General features: G+C 36.6%; 1 protein-coding gene and 1 long non-coding RNA gene across 2 annotated transcripts; one reads left to right on the plus strand and one right to left on the minus strand.

The window, feature by feature from the left end:
• Positions 1-2903: 2903 nt before the first annotated feature.
• LOC143731108 (prolyl 4-hydroxylase subunit alpha-1-like) lies at positions 2904-14004 on the plus strand. The gene is made up of 13 exons (XM_077221766.1): positions 2904-3103; positions 6640-6730; positions 6913-7184; positions 7266-7487; positions 7603-7733; positions 7835-8011; positions 11097-11185; positions 11409-11502; positions 11797-11847; positions 12949-12987; positions 13120-13188; positions 13284-13380; positions 13795-14004. The coding sequence occupies exons 1-13, from the start codon at positions 3019-3021 to the stop codon at positions 13863-13865; spliced, it is 1488 nt and encodes a 495-aa protein (XP_077077881.1). The 5' UTR covers positions 2904-3018; the 3' UTR covers positions 13866-14004.
• Positions 14005-17951: 3947 nt separating this feature from the next.
• LOC143731114 (uncharacterized) lies at positions 17952-18711 on the minus strand. The gene is made up of 3 exons (XR_013200704.1): positions 18586-18711; positions 18179-18269; positions 17952-18009 (listed from the first exon to the last, which is right to left on the minus strand). It is a non-coding gene; the product is annotated as an uncharacterized LOC143731114 (long non-coding RNA).
• Between the last annotated feature and the right edge of the window lie 212 nt (positions 18712-18923).

Raw genomic sequence — 18923 nt, forward strand, 5'->3', positions numbered from 1 at the left:
ATTTCAAATGGCTGTAACTCAAAGTCCGGTTAGTGTATCAAAGAGACAATATGAAGGACAACTGCTTATGCTATGTTTACTAAATAATGTTGGGCACAGTTTTCAGACATATATGGCAAGCTGGCATAAAGGCTATTTTAAAAGTGCTCACAGTAAAATATCAAATTGCAACCTATCCCTCATATATTTCATAAAGGTTTGCACAATTAACAAATTTAGATATCCAGTTGCCCATTAAATACATTATTTATTTAACATTAACTGTTTCATTACTAAACGTTTTAAACTACATTACCCACATATTTCTGTTATTATATAAATGGAACAGGAAACATTGTGCTGTAGTTCATTGAAATGTGCAGACATGCTTAGGGTTAGGGTTGGGATCTCGGTAAAAGAGAAATTTCTCACAACATAGAGACACTTTCTAGTTACCTTAATGTATAACTAATGTAATAATAACACCAAAACATACTTTGTAACATGAAGCGCCGTTTTATATGGGTTAAAAGATAGTCCAATCACAGCGAGTTCTTCGATAAAGTCACAGCCAATAACAACCCAGCTGAACAGATGCGTCACACTTACTTGCCCAATTATGGTAAATGATGACAGATCTCTTCCGGTTCCGGCTGCAGGGATAGATTCCTTCAATATTTAATATTTGGGCTGTTAAATATGTATTGCTTCTAATTAAATTATAAAACTCACATTTAAAAACAAAAAGACTCCTTTGTGTGGTTACCATCCAAAAACGTTGGATTCATATGATCATGACACAAATTTGCTTATTTGATTAGACTGATGCATACATTTGAAAGAGAAACTTTTTTTCTAAGCAATGGCACGATGGCAGGGTAGTTTGCAGTTTTTTTTTAATTAAAGATAATTGCATGTACTAATGCCACAGTGGAAGTGAAAAAATACATCAACGATGCGTATTTGCCCAGAACTCATGATCCACTAACTTACTGGAAAGAGAGAGCAGTAATCTTTCCTCATTTGTATGTCCTAGCTAAAAAATGTCTTTGCATGCCAGCAACAAGTGTCTCTTGAGAGAGGATTTTTTCAAAGGCTGGAGAAATTATCTGTACAAAAAGAAGTAGGCTAAGTCCTTCCACAGCAGAGAAATTAATATTTTTGAATAAAAATATGTAAAAAAAGTAAGACATTGTGGCTTGATTTATTTTATTAATATTCATTTTGAAGGACCAAATTAACATTATGCACAGTGAGGAGCCTATAGGTTACACGATTCACATATTAGAAAAGTACAATAATAAAAATAAAAATAAAAAATTTCATGGCTCGTGAAGGTTGTTTCAGATCAACACCTGCAAGTGACCACTAGGTGTCACCGTTGAGACGGGTGTCTGATTGATTCGAAGCCTCGGAGATATATCCAGCTGCAGACCCGCAGCACCACCAGTTTCAGAACCCCAGTGCCAGAACCCCAGCGCCAGAACCGGAAGTGAGGGAGGGGCGGAATTATTTACAATGACACAAGCATGGTTATTTTTGCAAGTATTTACAAATATTAAAAATTGTTGCACCTTTTAAATAATATTTAGGGTATGTTTTTATTACACAGTGAGTCACTGCTCGTTGTATGAACTATAACTGGTATGTGACAAATAAAGAGCAAGACAGTGCTCGTGTTGTTTGAAGACGTGAGAGTGCGCGCGCGCGGCCGGGGCTCTCTCTCTCTCTGCTCGTTAAGCGCCCTGTCATGCGCAGCAGTCATTCTATTCCGCCAAAAAGCGGACGATCTGACGGGTTTTAGAAGATTTAATACAACCTGAAACTAAAAAACAGACCCGACCTCTATTTGAGACCGGACTTATATTTACCCAGACCTGCAGCCACACCAGGCGTGTAAAGAGACAATCATCTATTTGGGACTCGGCTATTATTTGAAGTACGGTACATTTTTATGGTTTCTTTTAAAACAATGCCGGATTTTCTCTCTCTTTTTAGATTTTTGACACTATTTTACATAAAGAAAAATGCATGCTGCACATGTTCTTGTGAAATAAAGTATATTTTATATAAAATGACCATAAGTTTCAAGCATTATTTTCACGATCAGGAAGTAACTCTCATAATACAATAAAACGGATAACTATATAGAATTATATTACACAAAATCAATGTTTTAAATGCTTATTGTACTATACCTTAATGTATCATATTTAGTATAAATACAAGTATAAAGTATGACATTTCGTGTGTAATAATGACGTTTCGTGTCTAAGCAAATTACGCTCCAAAACGTTAGGTGGCGTTACTCGGTTTAGAACGTAAGCTCCGCCCCTCACTTCCGGTCCTGGCGCTGGTGTTAGAACGTAAGCTCCGCCCCTTACTTCCGGTTCTGGCGCTGGGGTTCTGAAACTGGTGGTGCTGCGGGTCTGCAGCTGGATACTATTGGAGCCTCGAAACAATATGGACCATTTGGTTCAACTCTCTAAATGGCTCTGGTTCAACTGTTTCATTGCTTCACGAAGCCTCGATCTGCCCACCACTAGTGTTTAGTTCACTTCAATCTTGTCTTATATCGGTAGCTTAGACGGCGTATTTCACAACAATGAACGCTAACAAAATGCTGCATAAACATGATTACTTAAACACCGCAGCTCAAATCACTCCACAAGACGGTTACCAATTACGCTTCGTTTAAACGTATGGATGCTTATTTGTGAATTAATTGCAAACCACGCAATATGCACAGAAATATGGAGTAAATATCGTTCATGTTGATTTCGAATGATTTCTGAAAGCACGCGACAGTGACAAGTAGGCTACTTCAACCGGTGCACTACTGCAAACACTATTTTTTTTATGTTGAGCTGCAGCCCATTGGCAACCAATGAGATAACGATGTGATAACTACCATATTAAGGGACGGACCTATCAGCATGCGCCTTCTAGAGTTTTATGACAGAACTTGGGTTTTTAAGATCAATTTCACACAGTAAGATAAAGATACAAGTTGTGTTTTGAGATATTGAAGGTCTGATAATGGCAGTAAAGGAACTGACGGTGTTTATGGTGTGTTTTTGGGTTGTCTGTGCTGATGCTGGACACGAATTCTTCTCATCAACAGGTTATTGTTTCAGTTCAATATCTATTCATTTTTGTTATATTATATTATTTGTTATTCGTAATGTTCGAATAATGTTTTACGTGTTTTGTCCATATTTCTCCAACTGTTTTTTACACCGTTGTCCATGACAACTTGATTGAATGTTTTGGGTCCGAGTCCACCTTTGTTGATTCCCGAGTCCTTACCAATCAAGTCCGAGTCCAAAGGGGGCCGAGTCGGACTTGAGTCCGATAACTTAACATCCGAGTCCGGCCGAGTCCACAAAGATTTGAATTATTTACTTGATTTACTTAATTATTACTTTCACAAAGACCCGCCCCTCTAGTTACTACATTACGTCCAAAAAGCCATTCCTCTCACTCCACACATGTTCTCTCACAGCGAAAAATGTTGCGGAGCAAGAGACAATGACGATGCGCTAATAGTCTAGTGAAATAGTCTCCGCTTTCAAATATTGTAACTTTTTTGTGAAATTCAAACAATACCATTTTGTGGCGCTTTAATGTGTAGCGCCTTAGTTCAATCAGCACCTGAACTGATCAACTCTTTTAGTAATAGCACGAATTAAACATGAATGGACATTAGAACTGCACAACGAAGTCAATACCATTTATCCATTTCAAATCCACTGATTGGTTTGGTTTGTTTGTCAGACAAAAATGGCGGATATCTGCTTTATGATTGATCAGATCGCCTGTCAATCAAACTCCGGCGAAAAGTCTCAACAATGAGCTTTTAAATTAATATTTTAACCTTTAGAAAAGGATTGCAATGTTTAGAAGCTGACATAAATTTATCGACTGGATATCTTTCAGAATCTGCAAGGTAATGCTCAAAAATGCAACACGCTGCATTAAGAGCCAGAGCTAAACTTTTCAGCAAGATGATGGTGATGTGTTCATTTTTCTTATTTTCGATACATGTTAATATATTATTTAGCCTTTGAAGGGCAGTAGGCCTACTAAATTAATTTTTAAACAAAATAGGAACAATTTACAACCCTCTTAATGGATTGTTTCCTTCTTGAGCTGAATGTTAATTGTAATAGTTGTGAATGAGTCCCAGTGTGAAAAGATGGATTTCAAAATCACTTCTAGTAAGGAGTCAAATGTGCAGAAGATGCTGGAAAAGCAAAGAATGTGCAGGAGCTGGAGGATTTTTCTGAAGACCATTTGGCATTTTGACTGTCCAGGACAAACAAGGGACTCATGAACAACCATTACACACAAAATCAGTTGTGGATCATTCAGGTAAATAAACACAATATTAAAAATCAAGCTTATGTAATTTGTCTTGTTTTTTGAGTTTGTATTTTGTGGACTATAGGCTATAATTAAACATCTGTTATGTGAAAAGCTTTTTCAGGGCAGTACTAAACTTTTTATGATCCTTCTTATTAAAAAATAAATAAAAATAATATTTAGGAGGTTCTGCAAGGTGTATGTAAACTTATGACTAAAGTGTAAATGTAACAAAAATCACAATATTATTAGACGCCAAAAAAATGTTGCTATGGTTACTGTGTCAATCATTGCAATTTCATGACTCACGGGACTATAAAAATGCAGTTATCACTGCCTAAACTTTACAGTGTGTGAACGTAACTGCTGGTCCTCTAGAAGTATGAAAAATAACTATTGTTTAGATTGTCAAAAGTGTTCCCTTTAAGAGTTGTGCACTCGCACTAAAACTCTCGTCATAAACACTGAAGTAGTCCGCACCGCACTGCACAGTGAATATCTTATTTACATTTCGTCTAGATTTTGTTGTTTATGAGGGGATTTGCGAAAGCATATAGCTGTGCAGATTCTGAACATACAGTTTGAGCGAATTATCCTCTTGGTGACTCTAAAACGCCTCTGATTGGCCACTGCGTTCATGCGCTTAACATGTGCTGTGATTGGCTAGGCTACAATGAAAGAGTAGAACTATCAAGAGGCGAAACTCCATTGCAGTTTTGGTAACAATCGCTAGATGGCGCTGCTGTCGCGCTGACGCCATTTTGGACTGAACCAACGGGTTTACCGTTAGCACAACTGTACAGCATTATGTCTGGAAATAATTGTAAACAAAGAAAACAGTGTTCTGCCATCAACTGCAACAACTACCAGTGTACAACCAATCAACTAGCATTTCATAGATTCCCCAAAGATCCAGAGAGGTAAAGTAGAAAAGGTTTTTATTAACGTTAAAGTGAGCAGCGTACTTACGTCTCCATACGTAAATAGCGGCATATGGATGTAAGTTACAACATGAGTGCAGGGAAGTTGTGTGACAAGGAAAAATGCAAAAACTCTCTTGTATACATTGTGAAACTATTCAATAGAATCAGAATCCATCATATATTACGGACCGGAAATCGACAACTCTTAACGTTACAGAAGCGCAACAGAATTTTTTTTAAAGGCAAGTCATCTGTAAATCTGCACATTAACTCTCTCTTTCTGTATCAAATGTACATGTGTTTTTTTTTATCAGTCAAGATGAATTAAATGATAATAAAACTAAAGACTAAAACATAACAGCTAATATACTTACCATTGCCATTCTATTTTGTAGTACATGTGTGCACTTTACTTGCACAATGTTTGATTTGTTGTGTGTAAGTTAATGCAGCCAGAAATGATGTGATCTTCTTACCGTCACCAATTTTATTACTGTTCATTTTGTGATGATCTTCTATTACTATTAAAGATTCTCTCTTGACTAATGTGTTGTCCCTTTCACCCAACTCACTGTTCATTGTGTATGAAAACGGGAGTTATCCCCAAAAGTTATTGGGTAACTAGGCTATTTGACAGCTCGTGCTCTATGACGAAATTGTTTAATTATAACCCGATCCATAAGCATTATTTTGTTGTACATTATTCAACACGCCGTTTTAGTTTAGGCTATGGAGATATTAAAAACTAGAAACTACTATTTAGTTCCCTTACCCGCTTTTGAATTGGAACCGGTATCGTTAAATTCTATGACAGCTTGTTGCGTTCAGTCCAAAATGGCGGAACTGCAGCTCTGCACATGGGCGCGTTTGTTGCAATGGAACGTTCTATTGAGTTTCGCCTCTTGGTACTTCTATACTCTTTGCTACAATGCTCAACGCCTAAACAACACGATGCAAGTAGTTTAGTTTTGTTTTTCAATAATATTGTGTCCTCCAGTGCCCGGACTCGACTGTACTCGGGAAATTTTCTATGTCAAGTCCGAGTACAGATTCCCTCGAGTGCGTGAGTTCCGAGTTCATTAAAAAAAGTACCCCAACTCTATTTTGTCCAATAGTAAGAATTTTGACCAATAGTACCACATTCTTTGTCATAGATTCCTCTTTGTCACAGTCTTTTCCACACTGATGCACTCATGCCATGACATTATAGTTATTCCCTTTCACTTTTTGACTCTATTATTATTGACTTAACATTTAACTCTTTCTTTGGCTTCTTACCTAAAAAAACATTTTCATTATAACTGTAATGATGTGTAAAATAAATTAATACATTAATCAAATCCCTTTTGACAAAGTGCAGATTGTTTTATAGATCAAATTGCAGAACTATATGGGAAGACGAAAGACCTTCTGAAGGTCTTCAGTCAATGTGCTGATGCTGAGAATGTAGAGACAATGAAGAGGTGAAAACACATTCACTATTCCCAATATACCTTTAAAGTACAAGATTAATGTTTTTATTATTAAAAAGCATTACATTTTGGAATGGATGTTTAACAATTATATTTGAGTTTAGATTAAGTATTATGTTAATAAATACATCTTCTAACATTCTAACTTTTGATGAACCCCCGTCTTCATCCAGTGTTCTTCCGCATCTTCTGCTTTCATACTCTGACTCTGAGAACCCAGAGGAAGCTGTGAGAGACCCTGTGGCAGCCTACAGACTCCTCAGACAAATGAGAAATGATTTGATGTATATTGTAAAACGCATTCAGCCGAATCTTACTCGGTGTGAAGAGTATCAGAATGAGTTGGACTCAAAGATCCCACAGCTGGAGGACTTGGATGGTGCAGCTTCAGGACTGATCAGACTGCAAGAGATCTACAAACTCCACCCAGAAGACATCACAAAGGGTAAACTGTCATGCAGTTTTGCACCAACGCAGTTTCACGGAGTTTCACTTTTTCCAATCTGATTTGTTTTTTATTTCACAGAAACGTCTCTAAATGCAGATGAAGCCTTCAATGTAGGGTTGGTCGCTTATAATGAGGACAAATTCCAGCATGCCTTCCTCTGGTTTCTGTACAGTCTGGACAGATTAACAGAAAACTCAACCACTACTGAGGAAGAGTTGCTCCGTTTCCTTAGTTCCTCAGTCTATCATTTTGGCAGCCTATCTGTGGCAATCTACTTCAGCCAACAGCTTCTAAATCTGGGTGAGGTCAATCTGTCCTGCATTTAATAGCATTTCGTTTAATATTTGTATATTTCAGATTGGCAGACAATTTTGCTAAATTGTAGTGATTCAAGTCTTAAACATCTTTGCCTCAGATCCAAGTAATGATGAAGCCAGAGTTCAGCTGAACAGACTCCTTCACTTACAGAGCAACCCTGACATATTTACACTGAACACAGAGTCAAGTAACTATGAGACACTGTGTAGAGGAGAGGTTGACGAGAGGGCAAGTGCTAAAATTTAAATCATCATTTGACATGAAATTGCAAACAGTCTTTGTGACGCTTTGTGTGTTGATTTGAATTTTATTATGTTTTATAAAATCAGATCTCCAAGAGACAGAGGGCGCTGTCCTGTAGGTACAGCACAGTTGGAGGAAACCCCAGACTGATGTACGCACCAGTGAAAGAGGAAGTGGAGTGGGACGAGCCTCGCATCATCAGATATCATGACATTATATCAGACAGAGAGATAGAGATCCTGAAGAATATCTCCAGACCTCAAGTGACTATCGAAAACACACACACACACACACACACACACGTTTGATATCCATGCTTTCCATGACTTTCTATAGACATGATTTGTTTATACTGCACAAACTATGTTCTATCCCTACAGCCCCCCCCCCCCCCCACACACACACGTCAAGTCACCTTTATTTATATAGCGCTTTTTACAATACACATTGTTTCAAAGCAGCTTTACAGAGATAACAGGAAAATAACGTTGTAATATAGGGGTGTCACGATTCTCCAAATCCTCAATTCGATTAAATTTTCGATTCTAAGGATTCGATTCTCGATTAAAAAAAAAAAGCTGACATCAGTTCATCGCAATCTCACACATCTCTGTTATTATCAATGAAGCTGACTGCACAATGAATCTTTCATAATATATACACTTTGTTTGTTATAATTAGAGGATTTGCCAGCATACAGAATTCTGCACTGAACAAAAAGTCTGTTTTGAGCAGTGTGGGTAGTCTATCTTAAATGCTTCTGATTGGCCATTGCGTTCAAGAAATCAACACGTATGTCTGTGATTGGCTAAATCGCTCAACGCTGCAAACATGTTATAAATAGAAACTCTGGCCTGTAAATCGTTTCTATTTTGTTTAGTTGTTCTTGTTACTTTTCTGCAACAGATAAATAAAATTGTATTCGTTTTATATGTTTTATTCATAGATATTTCTAGTTTGCGGGAGTCCCGCGAATCGTTTTATTCTCCCGCACACACAGAGTGAGTGCATTACCGCCCGCGCTCGCACTCGGCCATCAAATCTAGTCCCTTGCCACACTCTATTGTGTTGGGAGTGCACGTCTCTAGATCAAGGGCCCGGCCCGAGGATAGTGAGGGGAAATATCGGGTCGGGTCAAGTTCGGGCTCGGGCAGAGAATAAGCTCTAAGCCAAGTTAGAGGACTCACAGACTTTCAACACGTGTGTTTTTTTCCCGCGCCGTGATGAGTCGTTCATTGCCTCTGTCACGCGACAAATAAACAAAAGACCCGGAAGGTACAGTATTTGGTTATGTACCGGAGTAAAGTTAGTTTGCGGTTTGATCTTCAGATTTCGTTTCGCTGTGGTCCCGCAGTGCGGTGTCGTAGACATGCAAATAATATCTCATGTCGTTATTCATGATTTGTGAATTCGTGTAGTTGTTCTTGTTGACTCCAGTCCGAAATCAGTTTTTTTTTTCTTCTGGATTTTAATTTTTAATTGGGTATAGCTCCAAAAGTCGTTCCTTAGAAGTCTGAACCCAGTGTCATCTTGACATGCTAGATTTGTGAATTTTTTCACAGCAAAGCTCTTGTCTGTAAACCGGTCGCTAAGTCCGGTAGACAGGAATGTGGAAAATAGGCGTTTTTAATGTTTAACAATGTATAATAACAATTTATAATAAACGCACACCGCTGGATTACAAAAACACTTGTTAGATTGAGCCTGATTTGTGAAAACTTTCACAGGTCAGTTTGGGTCAGTTAACCCCTCCCTGAGTGTTTAATTTGGTCATTCTGATTTGTGAAAACCTTCCCAGTCAGTTTGGGTCAGTTAACCCTTCCCTGAGTGTTCAACTTGGTCATTCTGATTCGTGAAAACTTTCACAGATCAATTTGGGTCAGTAAACCCTTCCCTGGGTGTTTAACTTGGTCATTCTGATTTGTGAAAACTACTGTAGGTCAGTTTGGGTCAGTTAACCCTTCCCTGAGTGTTTAACTTGGTCATTCTGATTTGTGAAAACTACCGTAGGTCAGTTTGGGTCAGATAACCCGTCCCTGAGTGTTTAACTTGGTCATTCTGATTTGTAAAACTTTCACAGATCAGTTTGGGTCAGTAAACCCTTCCCTGGGTGTTTAACTTGGTCATTCTGATTTGTGAAAACTACTGTAGGTCAGTTTGGGTCAGTTAACCCTTCCCTGAGTGGTTAACTAGGTCAATCTGATTAGTGAAAACTTTCACAGATCAGTTTGGGTCAGATAACCCGTCCCTGAGTGTTTAACTTGGTCATTCTGATTTGTGAAAACTACCGTAGGTCAGTTTGGGTCAGTTAACCCTTCCCTGAGTGGTTAACTAGCAATGAATGAATCGAATTTTCCGTCAGTGAGACTACACTGCACTGTCTGATGCGATACTGTAGTAGATGGTTGCATAGTTATAATTTTCTCCCTGATATTATCATTCTTGTAAGTAAAGAAGTTCATAAAGCCATTACTGTCGTGCTGCTTGGAAACATCTCAGCTTGAAGCTTTATTTTTCATTAGTTTAGCCACGGTTTCAAATAAATACCTAGGCTTTTGTTTATTTTCTTCTAATACACACCAACAACAACACAAATATTTTCTTTGTTATTGTCAGTATATTTAAAATTTTATAGTGTTGGTGTATTTTTGTACTGTTCGATGAGCAAATGTATGTGGACATCCATTTCAAATGAACATGTTTGCTTGGCCCCTTAATTCCAGTGCGGACAAGTCTTAATGCTATGACATAATTACATTCTAGATTGGTGGCTTTCAAACTTATGAACTTATCAATTCAAACTTATCAAAAATATGATAAACCCTTTGCTGTGGACCCTTCTCCTAAAATATGGAGCCAGCTATTTATTTTCATGGCTTTATGCACATTTAAGTTGTCAATATTTACTTTCTACTCCCCAGCTGATGTGTAAACCTTAAGAGAAATCTAAAACTATGGACTGAATAGAATAAAATCAATTTAATAATTTCTGACCAGTCTTGAATGAAAGTCAAATTTCAAAGTTGTACATTGAAATTTAAAATGTACAAATTTAAACCTTGGTTGTAGATAATTGTGTGCTTCATGTGAAGTCCATATAGAAATGGTTTGAGGTCTGTGTGGAAGAACTTGGCTTATCTATAGAAAGCCCAGATATGAATCTCACTGAACGCACTTGAGATAAATTGGAGCCCTAACTACCGACTTGCAGGCCTCATCCAAAATCACAGCCAATGATTTTGAAACCAAATGCTCAGAAAGCAAACATTAGTGTGGTGTTTGGGTGTTCACATACTTATTTATAAATATTATTTAAAACAGCCATATTTATAAATTTACAATTGACAGTTTGTTCCTATTTGTTGCCTACAGCTTTCTAGATCAAAGATTGAGGAAGATGGAGAATCTAGAGTCTCTTTTCACCGTATTTCTCAAAGGTTTAATAAATGTTTATTAAAGTCACCTTATTAATGGCATAGTTCACCCAGAAATTTAAATTCTGTCATAATCTTACATTATGTCTGGTAAATAATTTTGAATACAAAAAATATCCTGGTGTACTATTCCTTTTAACATGAGAGTTAGCAGTATTTGGCACAATAATAAGCTGTTTTGGTCACACACTTATTATGCAAAGAAAAATCATCACTATATTTTCAGTGTTTTTCTATACGATAACCCTATGGAAGCTTGTGTCAATCAGAAGATTGGAGATGCTACGGGACTCTCCATGGAAACGGCTGAAATACTGCTTGTACGTCACAGTAAGAAAGAAAGCATATGATCATGATTCATGCACAGGAAGCATATATTTTCTTTAATGCCAGCTATGCCTTACAAACAAACTTTAAACATGGACATTGCACACTGCCTAACTAAATAAGCAAATAAAGAAAGAAACCCCATTCTTTGCAGAGAACATTGGTTTGCTCTGCTTTTCAGTATCTCTTGCCAAGGAATGGCATACAGTATAAGCTTTGGGAGCTTATAGTATATCAGTATATTTCTATTTCAATAGCGTTTCATAAGTGATGCAATCATTTTCCAGGTTCAGAATTATGGGATTGGTGGAAGATATGAACCGCATCTTGATGCATTTGTAAGTTTCACTGTAGAGACATGACATCAATTTTGTAAACCAACACAGAATTTGCCATTGGTTCCCTTAGGAATTTCTAATAGGTTTTGGATTTATGAGTACTAGAATAAGTGATTCGATTTGAAAATAAATTGAGTTACCATAATATGGAAGTAAAATAATGACAAATGTTTTTAAAATATAAAGCTTGTTGAATTGCACTACTTGGAAAAAATATGCATTGCATTAAACGTGCTTGCATTGTATTTTTAGGGCTTGGATTTTTATTGGCTGAAATTCAACATTGTTGTGTATTTAAGCTGTAAGGAGAAAAGGAGGAAAAAAACCCCAAGAGCGAGACTCCCTTTTTTGAGAGTCAACAGGCTGCGATACAAGAATCTAGACCCTGGAGGATAGACCATGAATGTTTATATTTTTAGTTTGTCCTTTTAAATAAAATTAAAATAATTAAAAACAAAAATAATTCTTCTTAATACATGGGCTAATATCATATTTGAAAATAACACCAACACTAATGCCGACTTCCTGTTTGCAGAACAAGAATGTTAGTTAACAGGCTTTGCAACCCAGTGTCATTGGAAAAATGTGTAGGCCATTTATTATTGGACAACCACTGTAGTCCCTTTTCTATAACTTGTTGGCAACATGCATGTAATCAAACAAAATTTGCATTTGAGTTTTTTTTGTGATTTTATAATGTAGTAAAAAAACTGAAAGTCTCTTAAAAAGGGCGGCTAGGGCCTAATACATAGCCATAGGGGAAGGGTAGGCAACATCGGTCCTGGAGAGCCACTCTCCTGCACAGTTGAGCTCCAACCCGAGTCAAACACACCAATTAAAAAAACAGCTAATCAATGTATTCAGAATTACTAAGGCTACAGGCAGGTGAATTTTTCTTCTGGGTTGGAGCTAAACTCTGCACGACAGCGGCTCTCCAGGACAGACGTTGCCTACTCCTGACATAGGGGAACCAATGGCTCGAAAAAGCAAATTCTCTTGCAGGCTTTCAGAGTACAAATGTAACCTCTGTATTCTGTGTCATTGAGAGCTGGATTACAGACAAATAATTTCAAACTAACTAAAGAATGTTTGACCTCACAGCAGGAGGAGAATGACAGGATTGCTACATTCCTAATTTATGTAAGTTGACAGTGTAAGTGCAGCTGCCAGAAAAACAGTTTGCCTTAATGGCATTAAACAATATTTCTACTACATTAATTAATATTACCTGTGTGTAATTACCCATATACATTTTTCTTTTTGTTGCTGTAGATGAGTGATGTGGAGATAGGGGGCGCCACTGTCTTCCCTAAAGTTGGAGTTGCAGTGTATCCGAAAAAGGTAAACCATCAATTCTGTGATTTTATACAAGGATCATTTAAGTACTAATTATATAGAATTAGAATATTTTCAGCATCCTCTCTCTGCTCTTGCAGGGTTCAGCCGTGCTTTGGTACAATCTCCTCAGAAATGGTGAAGTGAATTGGAATACGCAGCATGCTGGATGCCCTGTGTTAGTGGGTAACAAATGGGGTAAGTTGGTAAATAAATGGATAGATCAATCTAAAATATAATTGGCTGATTTCATGACATTATTTTTTTATTAATTCCATTATATGATGTATAAATAAATGTATATTAATATATCTATAATTCATTTCAGATTCATAAGACATTCTATACTGTATGTAGCTTTATCAAAATACTAATTATTTTAAACGAAGTTATTTTCCTTTTTTCTATTCTATGGTGTTTTTGAACCAAACATTCACACTCTATGGGGTGTTTTACATGTTTGTTTTTTTAATGGCAGTTGTTGTGTTTGAGGAGAAAACAATTTAGTCATGAATAATTTGAAAAGAAAAACAGACTGTTGAAAGTTGATGGTAACAATCATTAAGTTTATTTTCTTAATGTTTTTTTCTTTCTTTTTTTCTTTTTTTTCAGTGGCTAACAAATGGATACATGCGTTTGGACAGGAATTCAGGAGTCCCTGTTCTTTGTCAGACTGGGAATGAAAGACTCTACAGGGCCTGAAGTCATAATTTGTTTGTATCTGTACTATATATATTTAAACATAACTACATAGAAAATTGTACTATATCTGTACATGTTATATTTATTATGTATCTTTAATGTAGGCAGGATCTGTTACATAGATTTGTTGTATCAACTTTAACAAATTTGTAACTAACAAAATATAGTTACAAATAACAGCAAGTTACATTTGTAACTATAGACATTGTCACTTTTACTGCCTCAAATTACAGCAAGTTTTTCATAGCTTGCCCTTTTCCTGAGCCAAAATTTCTGATCACAAAGTCTAGCCAATGTGATCTCTCCACCTGATGATCCCAATACCATAACATGTGTCTGTCAAAGCTCATTAAGGGAGTAAGTTTAGGGTTAGTTTTGCAATGGATCGATCACAATGAATATTTGGATGAATACAGTGAATGTCTGGCTTGGTCAAATCTTTCATACAAATAAATAAACTTCAGAATGCAGAATTTGATTGCTCAGATATTTCATCTGTAACTTGTGTGTGACCCATATGAGATGACTTAATTTCTTAATTTTTTTTTGCGTTTTCCCCTTGTGAAATAGTTATATGGAAATTTCGGTTTTAATCATGAGTCTCTTTAGTGATGCTGCATTTACAATTTTTCAGATTCGGCATTTTGGAATAATACACCTTAATTTGCCCAAACCGTTTTCAATAACTTGCCATTTTTCTTTAGTAAACTGTAAAAATAAACTAGCTGATTCAACTTAAAATAATTTTGTAACCTGGCTGCCTTGTTGGGTATACTAAGAAACTTAAGTTGTTTGCACAACACATATTGGAGTTCCTTAAACCTAGAATTAATATTTGGAGTAACAAAGGTGAAGCTGAAAAAGTTAAATTAACTTTAGCCTTTATACTCTATTACAAAAAAGAGAGAATTATGATCAAATCAATAATAATAACAAAACTTCTAATGCATGGTATCAGGAAAAATGTTTGTTGTCTTCTTCATTGTCATGTTTTTTGTCTTGTGCTCCGCTTTTAATCCTCTCTTGTAATCCCATGACTCGGCTGAAAGGCCACTCTGCTGCTTTTGACTGGCCAGTTTAAAGTCTGGGTGAACTGCAGGGTGGAGTTGACTGACTGGCGAGAGAGCTCTGATAGGTTAGTCACTGAAGAAGGCGGTCCAGAAAAGAGGGGAAATTGCCTTTGGATTGGATGTGCCTGAGGAAAGGGGAGGGGTTTGGGGAAGCTGTATGGCAGCAGAAGGGGATGAGAAATTGACTGCACAGCTGTCCACAAACAAACAAACATACACAAACAAATATGGACACAGAGAAAAAAAGATGTCAATGTTAAAAACTTAATCAAATTTACATTTATTACATGCTATTTGATTAAATTAGTAATGACATCTCAAATATATTTGATTGTTAAAATAACACCATAAAATTTGCCGCTATGCAATAAAACACTTAAGAACATTCATGCATCTGTGGGTAGGTTGGAAGACTTAGGTAATAAAAACAAACAGATTTGTCAAACAAGGGATTCGTCTTTTCATAAAATTTTAGATAAATTATTTATTTCTATAAGATTTATATATATATTTGTGCTGTCAGCGTCAACGCATGAGATACATTTCAAAATCCTTAATGCATTAAATTGTCTAACGCTGTTTACTTTGTAACCGCAGTGCAGCAGTTCCGGGTTCTATGTCAGATCGCTAACGGCAATTGGCCGACGCTGTTCACGTGAGCATCACGACACATGCATGTAACTCGGAAGTGCTGCAATGTGGTTACATTTAATTTAATATTCAACAATATTATTTGATCTGCCTCCATTGACACCATTATATAAGAACTGAACTGAGCTAAACGATGACTTCATGGTTTTCTCCAGAGCGGCTATATATATAAATTAACTAAATTAATAACTTTTTTACAACAAAAATGAACCATCACTGAACTTACTTAACATGGACTGTGACGCTATTTTCTTCTGGAAACAAACTTTGTTGCATTATTTTCCTGTTATCTCTGTAAAGCTGCTTTGAAACAATATGTATTGTGAAAAAGAGCTGTATAAATACTTGACAATGTAAAGAGGTTAGGAGACTGACACAGAAGAGAAGAAATTCTTCAATAAAGTCATTTGTTTTTTGCACACATAACGTATTCTCGTCGCTTCATAACTTTAAGGTTGAACCACTGGAGTCACATGGACTATTTTAACAATGTCTTTATTACCTTTCTGGACCTTAAAAGTGGTTGTTACGTTAATGTCTATGGAGGGGACAGAAAGCTCTTGGGTTTCATCAAAAAATATCTTCATCTGTGTTACGAAGATGAACGAAGGTCTTACGGGTTTTTAACGACATGAGGGTGAGTAATTAATGACAGAAATTAAATTTTGGGGTGAACTATCCCTTCAAAGCAATTATTTTTATATAAGCATTATTTACATAAGATTATTTACCAAGGAGACAGAGTTAAGCTAATTTATGTTTCTGTAAATGGATACACATTCAGGCTTCCCCTAACTGTGTTCAACAATAAGAGTGCCCTATGCTCCAAGTCTATGACCAGTCATTTACTCTTTCATCAACCGGGTGTTGATAGCGCAAGCACGAGACCTGAACAGCACACGCTATCCGTTTAAACTAATCTCATTTAAGCCTTGCCAATTTAAACATTGAAGTGCAAGAAGACGTGAAAAAGAACTTGCGCACACGCTCTGAGAAGATTCATCCGAAGCACGCACACGGAAAGTCGAGTCTCAGACAGCGCACAAATATTGAGTTCTCTTTCAAGTCTTGCGCTCGAACGGACAAATTCACAAAAAAGATGTCAACATGCCCGTCTTGGCGAGTATCCTAGCAAACATAGTAGGTTTCAGAAAGACTATCCATCTGTACAGTATCAGTGTACTAGAACTAGATCATGCACTATGTCTTAAAGTGACAGCAGTCTAATATTCCTGCTGTCTGTGTATAAAGTTAATCAAACAACAACAAAAGGAAACCACTCACTGCACTAAATAGCTTTTGTAACTTTAATAATTAATCTATTCAGTGAAGATTATATGCATTATCATTTTGCATTTATTTACTTTATTCAATTTCTGTATCCGAAAACTACTGGTAAACACCAAAATAACCTGAAAAGCTGTTTATTTTATTATCTTTGCTCTGTTGTATTGATTTGTGTTGTTGCTTGTTGTTTCATTATTTGTTCTTATTTTCATTGAACATAGCACATACCGAACCTTACTGAAAACCTTGAAACCGTGATAAAAACTGAACCGTGAGTAATTTGAACTGGGTCCATTAGACCCCTACTCCTGTTTGTTAATGGTTGCTCTCTAATTAATAGATTAACCAAACCTGTTCCTGGTTTTCTCCCTCATTTCCCGTGTATTATAGCCCTCAGTTTTCAGTGATTCGTTTTTGTCTTAGCAATCTAACAACAAAAACAAAATGCTACATAGCATCATAGCAAAAAAAAAATCACTGCTCCGAATAGATCATTGTTCCCGCAACCAGCCCGCTGACACTTAGGGGGCTGGCAGTTTAGTTCGGAACGGGGCACGGTTCGCATGAAAAATCGCTAATGTAAACGCTGTCATGGGACCTGGGTGCGCACTGGGGTACCGAACCCGAGACTACCTGGAGGAGGTGGTCTGAGTTCGTTTGCTCCCGAACAGTGCTGCGATTCGCGTGTATGTGAAAGCAACACGGACTCGGGTGCGCACTTGTTCAGGAAGTAATCCTGCGCATGCGTTTTAGCCGATTATGATGTATTTAGTTAAATAAAACACACGTAAGGGATGAAGATTTACCCTGTATACGAGCAAGAGTGAGTCTGCAGTGTATTCGCGCATAGTGCGTGCAATCAGGGCAACAAATTAATGGAAATCCACTGTCTCCTCAAAAGAGTCAATTTGCAAGCAGCGGAAAGACAGCTTATGCGAAACACACACAGTTAACCTGCGTTGTTTACTCAGCTATGAATAATAGCACCAAATTAATAAAATGCACAATATATTGAGCCGCGTCGTGTTTTATAGCATGCGCCATGATATAAACACAGCTCACAGCTTCCTCTGGGTTCTCAGAGTCAGAGTATGAAAGCAGAAGATGCGGAAGAACACTGGATGAAGACAGGGGTATGTTAGAAGATGTATTTATTAACATAATACTTAATCTAAACTCAAATATAATTGTTAAACATCCATTCCAAAATGTAATGATTTTTAATAATAAAAACACATTAATATTGTAGTTTATTGGTATATTGGGAATAATTTATGTGTTTTCACCTCTTCATTGTCTCTACATTGTCAGCATCAGCACATTGACTGCAGACCTTCAGAAGGTCTTTTGTCTTCCCATATAGTTGTGCAATTTGATCTATAAAACAATCTGCACTTTGTCAAAAGGGATTTGATTCATGTATTAAATTCATTTTTTACAACATTACAGTTATAACGAAAAAGGTATATTAGGTAAAAAGCCAATAAAGAGTTAATGTTAAGTCAATAATAATGGAGTCGAAAAGTGAATGGGAATAACTATAATGTTATTATAGAGTGCATCAGTGTTGAAATTATCTTACATATAAAAACATACAATCAACAAAACACGTAAAACATTAAACAAACATTACGAATAAAAACAATATAATATAATATAACATAATGAATTAATATTGAACTGAACCAATAACCTGTTGATGAGAAGAATTCGTGTCCAGCATCAGCACAGACAACCCAAAAACACACCATAAACACCGTCAGTTCCTTTACTGCCATTATCAGGCCTTCAACATCTCAAATCACAACTTGTATCTTTATCTTACTGTGTGAAATCGATCTTAAATACCAAAATAACCTGCCAAAGCCCCCTTACTCATGTAAAGTTTTGCTTTTCATACATTTGATGTAACATTGACATGAACCTTATCCTCTAATTGATAGTAAAGCTGTTGAGAGCGATAACAAAGACAGGGGCGTGACGTTGCTTGCAGCTGAAATCATTGAAATAAATAAACGCATCAGAAATATG

Source organism: Siphateles boraxobius, unplaced genomic scaffold (genome assembly GCF_051911475.1).
Source record: "Siphateles boraxobius isolate OS27281-9 unplaced genomic scaffold, OSU_SipBor_1 86, whole genome shotgun sequence".
NCBI lineage: Eukaryota > Metazoa > Chordata > Actinopteri > Cypriniformes > Leuciscidae > Siphateles > Siphateles boraxobius.